The sequence below is a fragment of the Gadus morhua genome, chromosome 4 (assembly GCF_902167405.1).
Source record: "Gadus morhua chromosome 4, gadMor3.0, whole genome shotgun sequence".
Classification (NCBI taxonomy): domain Eukaryota; kingdom Metazoa; phylum Chordata; class Actinopteri; order Gadiformes; family Gadidae; genus Gadus; species Gadus morhua.
Genome location: NC_044051.1, coordinates 27,680,709 through 27,694,737, shown reverse-complemented (window position 1 = coordinate 27,694,737; position 14,029 = coordinate 27,680,709). Strand labels below are relative to the sequence as shown.

The 14,029-nt window shown below is 43.8% G+C and overlaps 1 protein-coding gene across 1 annotated transcript; it reads left to right on the top strand.

The window, feature by feature from the left end:
- The first annotated feature begins 5,720 nt into the window (after positions 1–5,720).
- LOC115542249 (C-X-C chemokine receptor type 2) lies at positions 5,721–8,816 on the top strand. The gene is made up of 3 exons (XM_030354424.1): positions 5,721–5,836; positions 6,483–6,550; positions 6,734–8,816. The coding sequence occupies exon 3, from the start codon at positions 6,736–6,738 to the stop codon at positions 7,783–7,785; it is 1,050 nt and encodes a 349-aa protein (XP_030210284.1). The 5' UTR covers positions 5,721–5,836; positions 6,483–6,550; positions 6,734–6,735; the 3' UTR covers positions 7,786–8,816.
- Positions 8,817–14,029: the final 5,213 nt, after the last annotated feature.

The following is a 14,029-nucleotide window of genomic DNA, read 5'->3' as shown; positions in this document are numbered from 1 at the left end:
ATGAACCGGTATCCACCAGGGCCGAACACGGCACCCCCTCCACGGCCACAAGAACATAGCATGAATCCCCATCACCGAGTCGACCCACCACCACCGCCGTCCTAGAAGCTTCGATGACGTCTGCTTCTGGGGGAAGTGGGTCTTGGCTCCCCAGCCTGTGATGACGTGGCCCCTCCGTTTCTGGAACAGCTGGGGCGGGGGGAGCGGGGGAAGAATTGTTTAAGGCCCGCACATCCCCCCCTGTGCGGGCCTTGAGGCGTTTCCCCACCCGCGCGTGAAGTGGGGCAATCTTTGACCAAATGTCCAGGTTGGCCACACCCCCAGCAGACTCTTTGGTCGGGACGCTGTCGAATGCGTGACGGCTGCAGTGATACGGCCCTTATCAGTTCCGTAATTTCTGTCGCCCACGCCGGCTTTTCCTCTGCCGCCGGGCCCCGGGCTGCTCCCCCTGCCGGATAACTTTCTCTTGGGCCCCCCTCAGCAACCGCGCCCCACACGATTTCCCTCTCCACGGCCATCTCCAAAGCTGACTGAAGAGAAATTGGGTGCTGTAATTGCACTTGAACCCGCAGCTCCAGAGGAAGGAGGGTTCTGATGAACTGGTCCCGTGCCAGCTTACTCTGTACGCTGGGGGGCATGTGTGCATATGCCCTACGTGTCAGGCTCTCAATGTCATTAGCCAACACCCTCAGCGACTCCCCCGGCTTCCTGCAGCGGTCACCAAGCTCATTACGAAGGAGCTCCGGCTTCACACATTGTCCAAACCGCCTCTGCAAGGCCCCCACTAAAGCTCCGTAATCCCGTCTCTCCCCCGGTGAAAGCAGCAGCAGGCACGACAACGCGTCGTCTGTGAGGCACAAAGCCAGCTGCAATGCTTTAGCCTCTACTGTCCATCCCCCAGCGTCAGCCAGCAGTTCAAATTGAGCATGAAACGCCTCCCAGTCAGACCTACCGGAGTACTTAGGCGTCTTAACCGAAACGGCGGAGACTGGGACATGGGAGGTGGCAACTGGAACATGGGCGCCGCCATGTCTGTTTACATCCCGAGCCGCGGGCTCCCGCTCCGGGCGCGCGGGAAGAGAAGACAGCCCTGCGTCGGCCGCCAGCTTCCATGCAGCTTCTCTCAACCCCTCTCTGGAAGCTCTGCGAAACTCCTCATACGCGTCCTCTGTCCATCCGAACGCGCCAGTCTCCCGCTCCACCTCCTCCTCTTTCACTTTCGGAAAAGACATGACCGACGTGAACTAACCGACACACTGAAACTAACGCTGTAGCCCGACCGCGAAGTAAATCCAAAGTAGCCTTCCGCTTGGGCGAACACCTCTCCACCCACTCCCGTCGTTTGTTCACTTCTGACACCAGTGTAATGACCACAGGTGAGGTAGTGAGCGAAGAAAGCTTGTTAGCCGGTTTATTAGATTCCACAATCGGACAGGCAGGCACAGCTCAACCGGAAAACTACAACACCCGAAAACTCCCGCCCGGAAGTAAACCCCAAGGAACCCCCTCTCAGAAGTCCCGCCCCTTCCTCCCAAACCCTGTGACGCTACAGTACTATTGATTTTGACAACTTTCAACATGGCGGCTAAATTCTGATGTTTCCATGAGAAATAATTTATTAGCCATATAGATTGGTCTGACATTATCACCAGACATTGAGAATAAGTTTGAAATATACTCATGTGAAGAGAGACGAGTTAAAACACATCTTCATTAAATACAGGGCCCCCTAGACGTCAAAGGTCACCATTATTTGAGCATCATCAGGATAGATCATAAACTATGAGCCAAATTTGGTTCAGATAAATGAATGCCTTGCAGAGATATGAGCCCACTTCCTGTGTGATGTCCCCCTGAGGTTAATTGAGAAGTTAAAACACATCTTCATTTATTACAGCGCCCTAGAGGTCAAAGGTCACCTTTGATCTCCAGGTCAAAGGTGACGTCAATTTGATGAGTGTCCCCATGATGATTTCATGGGTCTTTGTACCCAGTTTGTTTATGATGTGTCAAATGGCTGCTGAAAAATTGGCTTACTTCCTGTTTGGCAAGTTTGGCTATGATATGTTAAAGAGTTGCTGAGAAATGGGCTTACTTCCTGTTTGGAAGCTTCACCGTCAAATTTGATTGGCTGTCACGGCCAAACGGTTTTGAATTTGAAAAAGCTCTTTGACGCATTTGTTCAACTTGGTCTGAAGATCATATCGGGCAAGTTTCATGAAGATTGTACAGATTTTATGGCCTGTGGATATGTACCATTGATTTTTGACAACGTTTCCATGAGAAATAATTTATTACATTCAGGGCATTTAGCAGACGCTTTTATCCAAAGCGACTTACAATAAGTACATTTGTCATAAGAAGTGCATCAATATATCGCTGTCGGTACAGAAAGGATGTTCATAGAACCAAGTGCAAGTACAACAATCGCTAGGCTAACCAAATCCCTGTGTTACAGCAATGATAGCAGCTACTGCAGTTGCTACACAGTTAAGTACTATAATACAATAATACAATACAATACAATACAGTTTACAATGGTGGCCAGAAGGGGGAGGGTAGCTATGCAGTGTCGAGGTGGACCCTGAACAGGTGAGTCTTGAGTCTTTTTCGGAAGATAGTGAGCGACTCTGCGGTCCTGAGAGCGGCAGGGAGCTCGTTCCACCACTGAGGTCCCAAAACCGAGAAAAGTTGTGACTTTGCTGAACGGCCTTTGCTAGCTCTTAGCGATGGCGGTACCAGACGTCCAGCTGAGGTAGTGTAGTTGCAATTTTTGTTAACAACTTATCTAATTTACTTCAACTAGCTATGAGCAATAGAAATCGGGGAGTCCGGAAAAAGTAATGACAGAGACTTTATTGTTACCCACAAAATAGGTACAACAGAGCCGAGCATGTGGTTTTGCAAAAGACACACTGACTGCGGCTCCGATCCCAGTCCCTCTTATCCCCACCAAGACCTGAGCTGTCATGCATGTAATATATGACCTTCCTGGTATATGTTCAAAATGGCCTTACATTCCCTTACGTATGTGCTCATCTCCTGTAGTTAATCTAAAAATGGGAGGATGTCAGTAGTCTGGGCCCCAAAGTCCTTGGTGCCTTATCAGGCCATTACTCTGGGTCCAGGTGTGGTTTCTCTACATTCCACCATTAATGTTTATGCCTGATGTATATAGGCCTGATAATACTCATAGTTAATATAAAAGTAATGGTTAATTTCTCCCACAGTAGTTGAGCGGAGGGATCGAGCTGGGGTGTGTGGCTTTAGCAATGGATTGGCTATATGGATTGGTCTGACAGTATCACCAGACATTGACAATAAGTTTGAAATATGCTCATGTGAAGAGAGAGGAGTTGAAACACATCTTCATTATTTACAGCGCCCCCTAGATGTCATAGGTCACCAAATTTGATGAGTGTCCCCATGATGATATCATGGGTCTTTGTACCAAGTCCATTTATTTTTTTTGCATTTGTACCACGGTCATTTTAATGTTGATTTTAAATGCTCTTACACACTTGATTACATTCCCACTTTATTCTGGTCACCTATTTATGCATTGCACGGTCTTGCTGTAGGTGCAATACAATGTAAAGTCGTGTTGTTTGTTTTCGAGCTGGTTTACTAAAGAGGCTAATGTTGATAACAGTAAACAACAACTTGCCAATTTTGTGACACAATCACAAAAACGAACGGGAACGCCCGAGACCGGAAATGATGTCACAAGTGCAACTCAAAAGGCTGGTGTCCGAGGCATCTGGATCACACCATTAGCTCTGATATTAGCTGTGACGTTAGCTTTGACGTTAGCATTTTAGCAACCACACACTCGCAGTTCGTTGTTAGAGTTGTCGGTAATGAACATGGCAAGGGTGCTCCACTGCCATGCAGGAGATCTCCCTGAGTGTGTGTGGTGATGGCTGGTTTAACCTGTGTACACTGATTACTCAATGGGCCAGGGGCGGATGGTGTATAGGGGCGATTTGGGCGACGCACTACCAACTGGGAGAAAGAGGATTTTTTTTTTTTTTTTATTCTATCACGGCAAAAGTAGTTTTCAGTGTCCTAAACCTATTATCTGTCATTGTCCAATCAGAATCGTCAGATTCAAGTCGCGTTTCAAATGGTCCCGCCTCTATGGGCGAATTCATCGACGTGGAAAATCGCCCAAGCCTTCTCCGTTGACTCTAATGTTAAAACTTTTTTTTTCGGAAATTGAGCCTTCAATGCATTTTCAATGGGGATTTGGGACTCGCCCTAACGTGCTTGCGTCATACGTAACTGAACAAAGAGTGCGAAGGGATATCTTCGATCCAGTCACTTGCTGATTTCAACATGGCTGCAAATGAGCGCAATTCCATTTCGTCTCTCAAAGAAGTTCCTTTTAGTCGACGATCCAATTCAGAAAAAATGGAAATGAAATATATTGTATATGGTTCTCTGCAAACCTATGGTGGCATCATGCCTTCAGTGTGCATATTGTATGTAGTTCTCTGCGAACCTATGGTGGCATCATGCCTTCAGTGTGTATATTGTATATAGTTCTCTGCAAACCTATGGTGGCATCATGCCTTCAGTGTGTATATTGTATATAGTTCTCTGCAAACCTATGGTGGCATCATGCCTTCAGTGTGCATATTGTAAATAGTTCTCTGCAAACCTATGGTGGCATCATGCCTTCAGTGTGTCTTGAACAACCACACATAAAAGGTTGCACATTTTATATAGATATTTTATCGTATTTGTATAAATGCATACTTAACTGTAGATAGATTTATGAGTGAAGTTACCAACACAATAGATTGTCCGTAACACACTCACCCCTTTTAGAATCACATTCTGTCACTCTCACTCTCTCACAAACACACATACAGATAGAGACAGAGAGAGAATGTTTACTTGTGTATACCGGTAATTCCCAATTATTATTGATGTATTTGCACTCTTAACCTTGCTGAATTCTACAAGGCAAATAAATTCGGGGGGAGGAGGGCCCAAGACCCCCCTACAGGGGTTTGGTTTACAAACTTTCTGCCCCCCCTATAATAAAATTCACCAGCCGCCATTGCAATGGGCAACAGGTGTGCAGCCTCACCCAGCCCCACAGTACAATCAGAATCGGCCAGGTGAGGCTGCTTCAACCAGCCGTCATCCACACACACAGACCTACAATAGACAAATCTAGAATGATGGAAAAAAATATTGCGTAGTGTGTAGTAAACATTGTATTATTGCCTGTTATTATTTAAAAAATAGTGTTGCTTTGTGTTTACATTATATGCTTTCCATTGTACTGTCATTGATATAATTTTGGTGTGGATTTGGGTTTGCTAAATAAACGACATACTGCATGGCCTTCTGCAGTAATAGTTGTTTATGAACTGTGAAAACTCTGTGCTCAGCTGTACTGCTTTATTTTTGACTTTACTATTTGCATATGAGGAGGTACTTTTGGTAACATTTTGGTCAAAGGTTGGGAACCACTGCCTGTGATACTGTGTTGCACTTCAATCCCCGTTGATCACAGTTCACGGTCTTTGGCAGACTCTAGGCATTTTGGGCAAAATGCCCACTAATCCCTAGCTGCTCATTGAGGAATACTGTAAAATACTGTAGAAATACACCTGTTAAAATCCCCTTCTGTAAGCTTCATCCAAGTTTTCTTTTGTGTAATATCTTGGTAACGAAACAGGAAACAAGGCGTCACTCCTCCCATGGCAGCTCTGGTTTCCGGCCCCGAATCTATACCATCACCCCCAAGAGGCTCTGCCATAACCTAGTAGGACCAGCCTGGGAACCAGACCAATACAGTGGGACTGCCTCTGAACTCAAGGTGAGTCGCTTCGTAAAAAGCACCTTAATATCTGTGCTTCAATTGACTAAATGAAAAGTTGTCACATTGAATTTGTTACTATTCGTATTTTTTACAACTAGTCAAAGAATATCATGCCTGATGTCCACAGAGGCTGGACTGTTACGGAAATCGGAATGAGAAATGTGTTGTCTGACATGTTCCTGAAAGAGACGCATGTTTAGCGGAACACCTTGCTTCAGAGTACATCTTACTTAACGGGTGCTGAACAGGGAACTTACTGCAATGTGGTGCCCCAATTCTTTCACCAGAGCAGGGGAAAACAAGACTCTCACTTTGGGTCATACACTGATGGCAAGATCAATTCTTTTATTTTCTTTCATTTATCAAAACAGCACAGACGAAAAGATCACGGCAAAGATAAAATAAGGGGAACAGTGACTAACTTATTGGATATGCTAACTGTATTAACAATTATTTTAATTCAATAAATACACGTTACCTGAATGTACAAACAAACAAAAGTCTTTGAAAAGATTATGAACTTGTTGAGCCATGTTTATTTACCAGTGTGCTCTTGGTTGGATAAGGATGTCGGCCTCATTAGTCGAGCTGCCTATTGGCTAATGCAAGACATTGACACAATCCATTTTTTTTTCTGAACCAGCAACTACTGACGACAGAAAGGCATCACAACCTGTTGATTTTGGGGAAGCATATGCCAAAATTGCAGCGGTGAGTTTATTTTAAATAAATAAGTCCTACTTTTTATTGTTAATGATCTATGAATTGGAATATATTGGTCTGAAGGATGTCCCTTCAATTCATGTAATAAATATATGCCAAGGCTGATTAATGCCTTCATAATGTTTTTTCCAAAATCGTCATCCTAAAACGATATAACCGTCCACTCCACAGACATGAATAACGTCTTCAACTTCGAGGATTATTATTATGACACCAATAGCACCATCATCAACACCACCTTCGTGCCGGCCCCCAACACATTGAGCTGTAATGTTGAGATTTCTCCCACAGTGGCCAGGCTGTTGTGTTTCACATACATTGTTATTTTCCACATGGCAGTATCGGGCAACATATTGGTAGGGCTGGTGATCTGTGTCAATTGGCGCGTCCTGACTCCGTCGGACGTGTATCTGTTCCACCTCACCATCGCCGACTTCCTGCTGGCCCTCACGCTGCCCTTCTGGGCCACCAAGGCCGGCTTCCAGACTTGGATTTTCGGTGACTTCATGTGCAAGTTGGTCAGCCTCATCACGGAGGCCAACTTCTACACCAGCATCCTCTTTCTGGTGTGCATCAGCATCGACCGCTACCTCACTATCGTCTGCGCCGCCAGTACACGCGTATACCGACAGCGCTACTGCAGTCGCTTCGCGTGTGCGTCCATATGGGCCCTGGGCGTGCTGCTGGCCCTGCCCGCACTCGTCAAAGAGGCCCTCGTCCTGACCACGGAGAAGGTGGCTTGCGCCGAGCCTTTGTTCGGCAATTCGATGTGGAAGGTCGCCACGCGGGTGCTCCGCCACGTGGTGGGCTTCCTGCTGCCGCTGGTCGTCATGGTGACGTGCTACGGCATCACCATCGCCAGGCTCCTGCGCACGCGTAGCTTCAAGAAGCACCGGGCCATGCGGGTGATCATGGCGGTGGTGGGGGCCTTCCTGCTGTGCTGGATGCCGTACCACCTGGCGGTGATCACCGACACCCTGATGCGGATTGGCCTGCTGGAGTACGACTGCACGGCGAGGATGGCGGCGGACACGGCGGAGCGGGTTACACTCTCGCTGGCTCTGGCCCACTGCTGCATCAACCCCGTGTTGTATGCCATCGTGGGGGAGAAGTTCTGGGGCAACCTGGCCAAGATCAGGATCCACCGAGACGTGATGGTCTCAAGGTCCAGGTACAGCAGGTCGACGTCTCAGACGTCTGAAGGGAACGGGCCGGTTTTCTGAAATGACCCCGCCGAAAGGAGCGAGTTCTCAAGCCCGTGACCAAAGATGGCATGCAGGCAGCACGCTCACCACGGCTAATTATGTGTCTATGAACCCTATCTTAAAATTTCACATGTTGTAAAAAAAATCACGGCCTGCAACTTTCCACGAAAAAGGTCAGACCATCGATCCCAGACCAATAATGGCATTTGCCCAAGCATCCATTTTTTCTTGGCAGAAACAGAGTTGATGTCGAAGACTGCCATTTATACCACAACATGGCAGCCGTAGTCTACTCTCTTGTATTAAAAAATAGCCAAGCGTGACGGTTCTCCTTTAAAAAAACATTTATGCACAGTCAAGCTTTCATATTGACCTTTAGAAGACAATAACTAAACAGTTTGTAAGTCTGTTGTTGTAAGTCTACGTTACCGCAACAGTGTGGCCTTAAACGAGGTCTGTGACCCCTAAAGCTAGTCACAACTAAATGCAGAAACTCATTCTCCCCAGGAATAGACAAGCTATTTGTCTCTCACCAGAGTCAGTCCTCCCACTGAGATATGCTGATGAATCGTAGTACAAACATACAATTAATTAATTGTACATAACATAACCTACATGTACTGTTCAAGTAAACATAAGGTTCAGTGCCAAAGTTTGAGTCTGACCCATTGATTTGAACTCATTGGTTTTTTACTTGTCTTATAACTAAGCTTCAAAGTTGGATACATTAATAGATAAGGCTTTATGGCTTAATATATATATTTTATGGGCCCACTGGCCGTACACTTCTCACTCCGCCAAGAGGTCCCTGGAGGAAAAAGGTTGAAGTCCTCTGCAACATAATAATCGGAAGGTTGCTTACTTTTTAATGTATTAATCAGTGCCCTGATAAATGTGAACCTGTGGTCAAAACAGAAGTGTGTACTTTGTGTAGTTGAATGTTATTTGCTTGAATGTTATTTGCTTGCTGAACACTAATACTGTTTTGCTTTTTGCGTTAATTGCATCAGCTGTCACTGCTCATCAAATAAAGACGACTTTAGATCTCCGCTATGTCCCTTTTTTCCGCTGAATCCCGTTGAGCTCTGTTTGTTCATGAAGTGAAACGCTGCCATCTATTGGTTTGAAAGATTATTTTCACATAGGTTGGTCTATCAACGAAAACAGTCGTAGTTTTTTCACTTTATATGCCGCTTTCTTGAGTATTTATGTAAAACTCTGAAGGTTGACACAAAAGGAAATCGGGTGTGATTAGATAGTGTCCTTGACGCAAAAGAGCTAGTGAACCCAATCCGTTTTATTTTTGTCTTACACGTGGTAATATGCCATATGATCGTCAACATAGTGACGCAATTTTGTCAACGTTACTAGAAAATATAAGAATAAAAATATAACGGGGTCCGAGCAAAATTAAAAGTCAAGAACACACTAATGGAAGATGTATAAATATGACATATAATTATGAAGGAAAGATGTGGATGAAGATGTTCAACTTAATGCAATACTGTGCCTCGGCTTTCAGGTGATAATGTAATCCATTACATTATGCAATTGATCATTCATTATGCAATTTAATAATGTCATTTGTAAATACCAGTGTTTCCCCCACGTTCACACAGCAGCGGCGCGCCGCCGCGGATTTCCCTTTCGTATACGGTCGTTGCCATCTGAAAGGGTCGATGCCCGACTATGACGTATTGCGTCAAAACACACCGCGTACATCACAGCGTGGTAACTATGGTTACTATGATGACACAAAGACTGGCTATGATGGCAGACACAAACGGAATGAAAGAACTTAGAGAGTCGGCAATTCAAGATATAAATACAAAATATTCGTACAATACAACAACGATTAACGATTGGGGGCATTTATTTGGCTCTGCCAACCCTGTGTCCCTGTCCTTCCGCTCTTGTTGGGCTTTGTCTTTCCAATCCTATAAATATATAGGCCTACATCAAAAATCAAGGTTTGCCTTTGCATTTGTTGCCTTTTCTACAATACTGAATTTCTCTCTCAAGACACATACATACACCAACATCAATTTACTTCATATCTTACTTGTGAATCTATTATTATTATTATTATTACATTACACTTAGCTGACGCTTTTATCTACTTACAACCCTCTGATGTTAAGTCCACCTTAAACATTAGGCCACGGCTGCCTAATGCATGTGACAATAAGCTTATACTTGTGTCCATTTCATTATTTATTAAGAAATGATGGTAGCAGCTAGTGCATACAGAACCTTGCGTACTTCCGAGGGCAAGTTTTTCCACATTCTCCCAGTCACTTTGGAAACGTGTCCAATGTCTGCTTCATTTCCCCCGTTTCCAAGCTCTTTTATGACATCGGACTGTTAAACATAGCAATGGCAAACGGTGTTACATGGCAAACATTCATATGGAGGGAATATATTTCTTGGCGGAAGAATGATTATCTATGAATATATCGTTACATTTTTCGTTGCTGTGCCTTTGTTTAATGAAATCTTGCTAGATCAACGTAGTAACCGTTTAAGAAAAGCAATAAGCCACTCGAGTCTGTGCTTTGTACTGTATAATAAATCCCCTTAGCTGTTCGATTAGCCTACAGTATAAAGCACGGCCTCTCGGGGCTTATTGCTTAAATATAATATAATTAGAGCTGTCAAGCGATTAAAATATTTAATCGTGATTAATCGCATTAATGTCATAGTTAACTCTAATTAATCGCGATTAATCGCAAATTCTTTTTCTATGCTAAATATCCCTTGATTTTTTTGTCCCATAATTCTTCTCATTTTAATTCTCTTATCAACATGGTGAAGTGCATCGGCTTGCCTTGTGCAAATGATTTTTTATTGATAACAACATTGGCATATACACTGATCAAAACAGGACGATACAAAAAAAGAGTCTATAGTGCAATTAAACGACTGCTTTGAACAAATGTCATTTGAACATAGCAGTCAGGCTACTGCTTCTTTGTTTTGAGCCAAAGAAAAAAAAAAAATATATATATATATTTTTTTTTTTATAAAATAATAGCGTTAATCGCGCGATAATAAATTTAACGCCGTTAAATTTGGTTTGCGTTAACGCCGTTAATAACGCGTTTAACTGACAGCTCTAAATATAATACATACAATAATACATATAATAATACAATATAATGCTAAATTATACCGCAACTGCCTGGAAAAATGTATTCCATCAAATGTATTCCGTCGGCTTTTGAATGGATTTTTTTTCCAATGGACCTGCAGAGTCATTAGCACCGCTATGTTCCACCATTTTTTGATAATAACAGGACCTACCTTACGTCGTGACGTCAGGAGCGACGTTGAATGGCATAGACCCTTTCAGATGGCAACGACCGTTTACGAAAGGGAAATCTGCCGCGCCGCCGCAGATTTCCCTTTCGTAAACGGTCGTTGCCATCTGAAAGGGTCGATGCCATTCAACGTCGCTAATGTCTAATCAATACTTCATTCACTGGCTCTTCCGTGGTCATTACTGTGTTTGTTATTGTGTAGTGTTGCTTGGTTGCGAGTGCAACCAGTTATTTCTGAATCGCTGCATTGATAATGGTACTGTTGATCTTTGAGACGGTTGTTTACAGGCCACCTGTTGCTGACACGACGACGACGGAGAACCTGTTTGGAGGCTCCCATGATGTAGGAGTAACCTCTCTGGGATGAGCCCTTGACAAGGAGGGACGAGTCTTGGGTTCATGAATTACAGGCCCGACGGCGACAGAAAAAACAATGACTACGATAATAACATCGCCCAAAACCACCTACATGAACCAGCGCACCAATACACGAACCCTCCAAATCCATGCTAGCCTATCAATCATTTTGAAATTTTAAAATTGTATTATGACTACCAATTTTTACTTTACTTTTGCACATGTTGAAAATTGTTATGTCTTCGTTATGGCTTCGGCTTCTTCACTTAATTAAAGGTGAAGAGGGAGCAGCCTTCAATAACGTCATGCTCCCCTTGTGGCTATGTGAGGGTAACGCAGCTTATATGTTTGGTCCTACTTCCTAGTGGACAAGTGAGGGAAGCTTAGATTCTTAAAATACGTAACAATCCCTCCTTGGTCATCTCAGATGACCATACAATAATATTTTAAATCATAAACACCATTTACCACACCGAAAACATATCCAAAGTAGGATCAATCATCAACACCATCAACCATGTGGGAACGACTCGAGAAAAACCACTACGCGCTCCCATAATACTCACATTTGGGGTATTATGAAAACGGTATTCACATTGTGGGTCTCATTGGAAATACAGGTCATTATTTAACAATACAACAATGAACATATATCTTGTTATCATACAATCACATGATCAAACAGCACACTAACAAAAGTATCCATAGAAATCCTAAGCTAATACCCTTCAGTTATGTGCTACAAGGTCATACAATTTTCAACATGTGCAAAAGTAAAGTAAAAATTGGTAGTCATAATACAATTTTAAAATTTCAAAATGATTGATAGGCTAGCATGGATTTGGAGGGTTCAGGTGATCTTCGTGTATTGGTGCGCTGGTTCATGTGGGTGGTTTTGGGCGATGTTATTATCGTAGTCATTGTTTTTTCTGTCGCCGTCGGGCCTGTAATTCATGAACCCAAGACTCGTCCCTCCTTGTCAAGGGCTCATCTCAGAGAGGTTACTCCTACATCATGGGAGCCTCCAAACAGGTTCTCCGTCGTCGTCGTGTCAGCAACAGGTGGCCTGTAAACAACCGTCTCAAAGATCAACAGTACCATTATCAATGCAGCGATTCAGAAATAACGGGTTGCACTCGCAACCAAGCAACACTACACAATAACAAACACAACTCGTCTTGGTGGTTGTTTTAAAATTTGTTATTTAAGTAAATCCGGGATATTGATTATCTTATATACAGGCGATTCTACTAGAATAGTATAGGTGTTGACTATTTTACATATTACAGCTGGATAGGGTCGGGCCCCTCAGGTGATGTATCGTTTACTTTCATCCGATCATATCTGATCCCCATGTAAGCCTGAATGGCACTTGGCACTTCTGTGGCGCCCACTGCTGTGGTGATCAGCAGATGCAGTAGCCCTCGTGCGCAGGGAATACAACGGCAGCCGGTGACAATTAACACGGTCTCTGCATTTATTCCCGCGACGGGCACTTACTGGATCGTGCCTTTCCACCTCCCAAACATATTCTCCATCCATCCTGTGAAAGGGTCATTAATGCCGGAGTTCTCTGCCAATTCTAACCTGAGGGATTGTAATTATGCCAGCGCCCTGGTCACCAACCCATCCGGAGCGTTATTTGATTTCCTCATGTGACTGTTAGTCCTTGCTCGGCGGTGGTAGTTTGTAGGCTCCGGGTGTGTCTGCATCTGGTTCTGGAACTTTTGTTTCTATTGCAGAAATACAAACTCATGTACAGCAGTTAGTTGTTCAAAAACATATTTCCATGAATTCTAATTTTAATTGTTTTACAGTATCTACTTTGATTTAATTGCACACTACATCCCTCCTTGCGCATGCTTCAGCCATGCGCATTGAATGACAACCAAAGCTAACAACACCGTAGTGCAACCAAGTTCCTATAATCAAAAAGATGTAAAAGGGAAATAAGAATGTTAAAATGTGCATGTCAATATCACTTCTGTGTTAACCGTATCTCATAATAACAGTTACCTTCATCATACTACCTGATTGTCCTACACTAACTATGTATATTGGATGACCTAATCTTCATTTATTCTACCTATTGCTCGCATTTGATGTTGTCCACACTTTGATTCACTCCTATGTACATCGCATACCACATCAAACGTGAATACGCCTTATTCTCTGCACAACATCCTATTGCGCCACTTTCTGCATACCACATCAAACGTGAATATGTCTTAGCAAAGTGAAGTAAAGTAAAACCCAGTTTTATCTTTACTTATTTTATAGCTGTACATGTCCCGTACACGTTCATTACTATTTCCAAAACAGTTTTTTTAGCTACGCAGGTCCCAGACCTAACTATACCATTACATGAACAGTACTGTAATTTTCGGACTATAAGCCGCGCCTTTTTCCCCATTTTTCGAGTCTGCGGCTTATATAACGGTGCGGCTAATCTATGGATTTTACAGGTTACAGACGAGTCCACCGACTTTAACTCTATGGGCTCTATGACCGGTCCGCGCCCCGCCACCAGTGGCGGGCTCCAGCAGGAAACGCTGGAAGTAGTAGTGGGGACAGAAAATGCAGCT